Here is a 1,009-nt window from a genome sequence, read left to right as displayed (position 1 = left end):
GGGGGGGGGGGGAGAGAAATTTATTGCATGCCTAACCCCGGAAGTCACCGCACGCCACTGGTGGGGAGATAGATAGATAGACTGATAGATGGGCAAATTTATAGATGGACAGACAAACATCTAGATAGACAGAACTGGCAACATGATATGCCTGGCGTGTCTAATCGTTGATGGCCCTCGATCACCACCACCACTACTACTGCTGCTGCTACTTCACGTAAGCCATCTCAATACAACCGACGTGAAGTTGTGTATTTGTCCTTGGCTAACAATAAAATAAGAGAAAGTTTGAAACTTACTTTATAGCATTCCATGTTTTTAAAAAAAGTTATTACTAAACGATTGTTTATTGCTGTTGCTCAGCAACAACACTTTCTGCATTGAATATGATCCAATCAGTGATTGGCTGACTTGCTCGACAAATTGTTTAAATAGTGTTGGCTTCCCTTTTTTTATTTTATTTTATTTTATTTCGCCTTTCTCCTTTACCTTCCAAACCTCTCCCGTCAATGACTGTTAGCCTCTTACATTTTGATACGTTTATATATGTAGTGATGTAAGTGTTGGAGACGGTATCTCTTTATGTGTGTGTGTGTGCGTTTTTTGTTTTGTCTTTTGCCAAAAGTCAATCTGTTGAGCAGTCCTATTATAAAAGACATTCCTTGTTTCAGTCACTGGACTGCAGCCATACTGGGGCACCGCCTTGAAGAGTTTAAGCTGACCAAATTGACTTCAGTACTTTATTTTAAACCTGGCACTTATTCTATCAGTTTCCTTTTTGCCGAACTGCTACATTACGGGGATGTTAACAAACCAACGCCTGTTGTCAAGTGTCGGGGGAGACAAACACGAACACACATACTGCATAAATATGTAGAGAAATATACGATGGGTTTCTTTCAGTTTCTGTCTACCAAATCCATTCAGAAGGCTATGGTCAACCCTTATGGGGCTATAGTAGAAGATTCTTGCCTAAGGTGCCGTGCAGTGGGTCTGAACTTCAAATAGA

General features: G+C 40.6%; 1 protein-coding gene and 1 long non-coding RNA gene across 3 annotated transcripts in view; one reads left to right on the top strand and one right to left on the bottom strand.

Annotated features, from left to right (window-relative positions):
* Positions 1–386, bottom strand: part of LOC106870894 (serine/threonine kinase-like domain-containing protein STKLD1) — a 19,885-nt gene extending 19,499 nt beyond the window's left edge. For both annotated transcript variants that reach the window (XM_014917129.1, XM_052976447.1), the window contains exon 1: positions 300–386. In XM_014917129.1, coding sequence (XP_014772615.1) covers positions 300–314 — 15 coding nt within the window. In that variant the 5' untranslated portion in view covers positions 315–386. The remainder of the gene's footprint in view (positions 1–299) is intronic.
* The window catches only part of LOC106870895 (uncharacterized), a 60,371-nt gene that overhangs the window by 1,624 nt on the left and 57,738 nt on the right, over positions 1–1,009 (top strand). The gene's annotated exons all lie outside the window — the stretch shown is intronic.

This window comes from Octopus bimaculoides, chromosome 24, assembly GCF_001194135.2.
Source record: "Octopus bimaculoides isolate UCB-OBI-ISO-001 chromosome 24, ASM119413v2, whole genome shotgun sequence".
Classification (NCBI taxonomy): Eukaryota; Metazoa; Mollusca; class Cephalopoda; order Octopoda; family Octopodidae; genus Octopus; species Octopus bimaculoides.
This window is presented reverse-complemented; position numbering and strand designations above follow the sequence as displayed.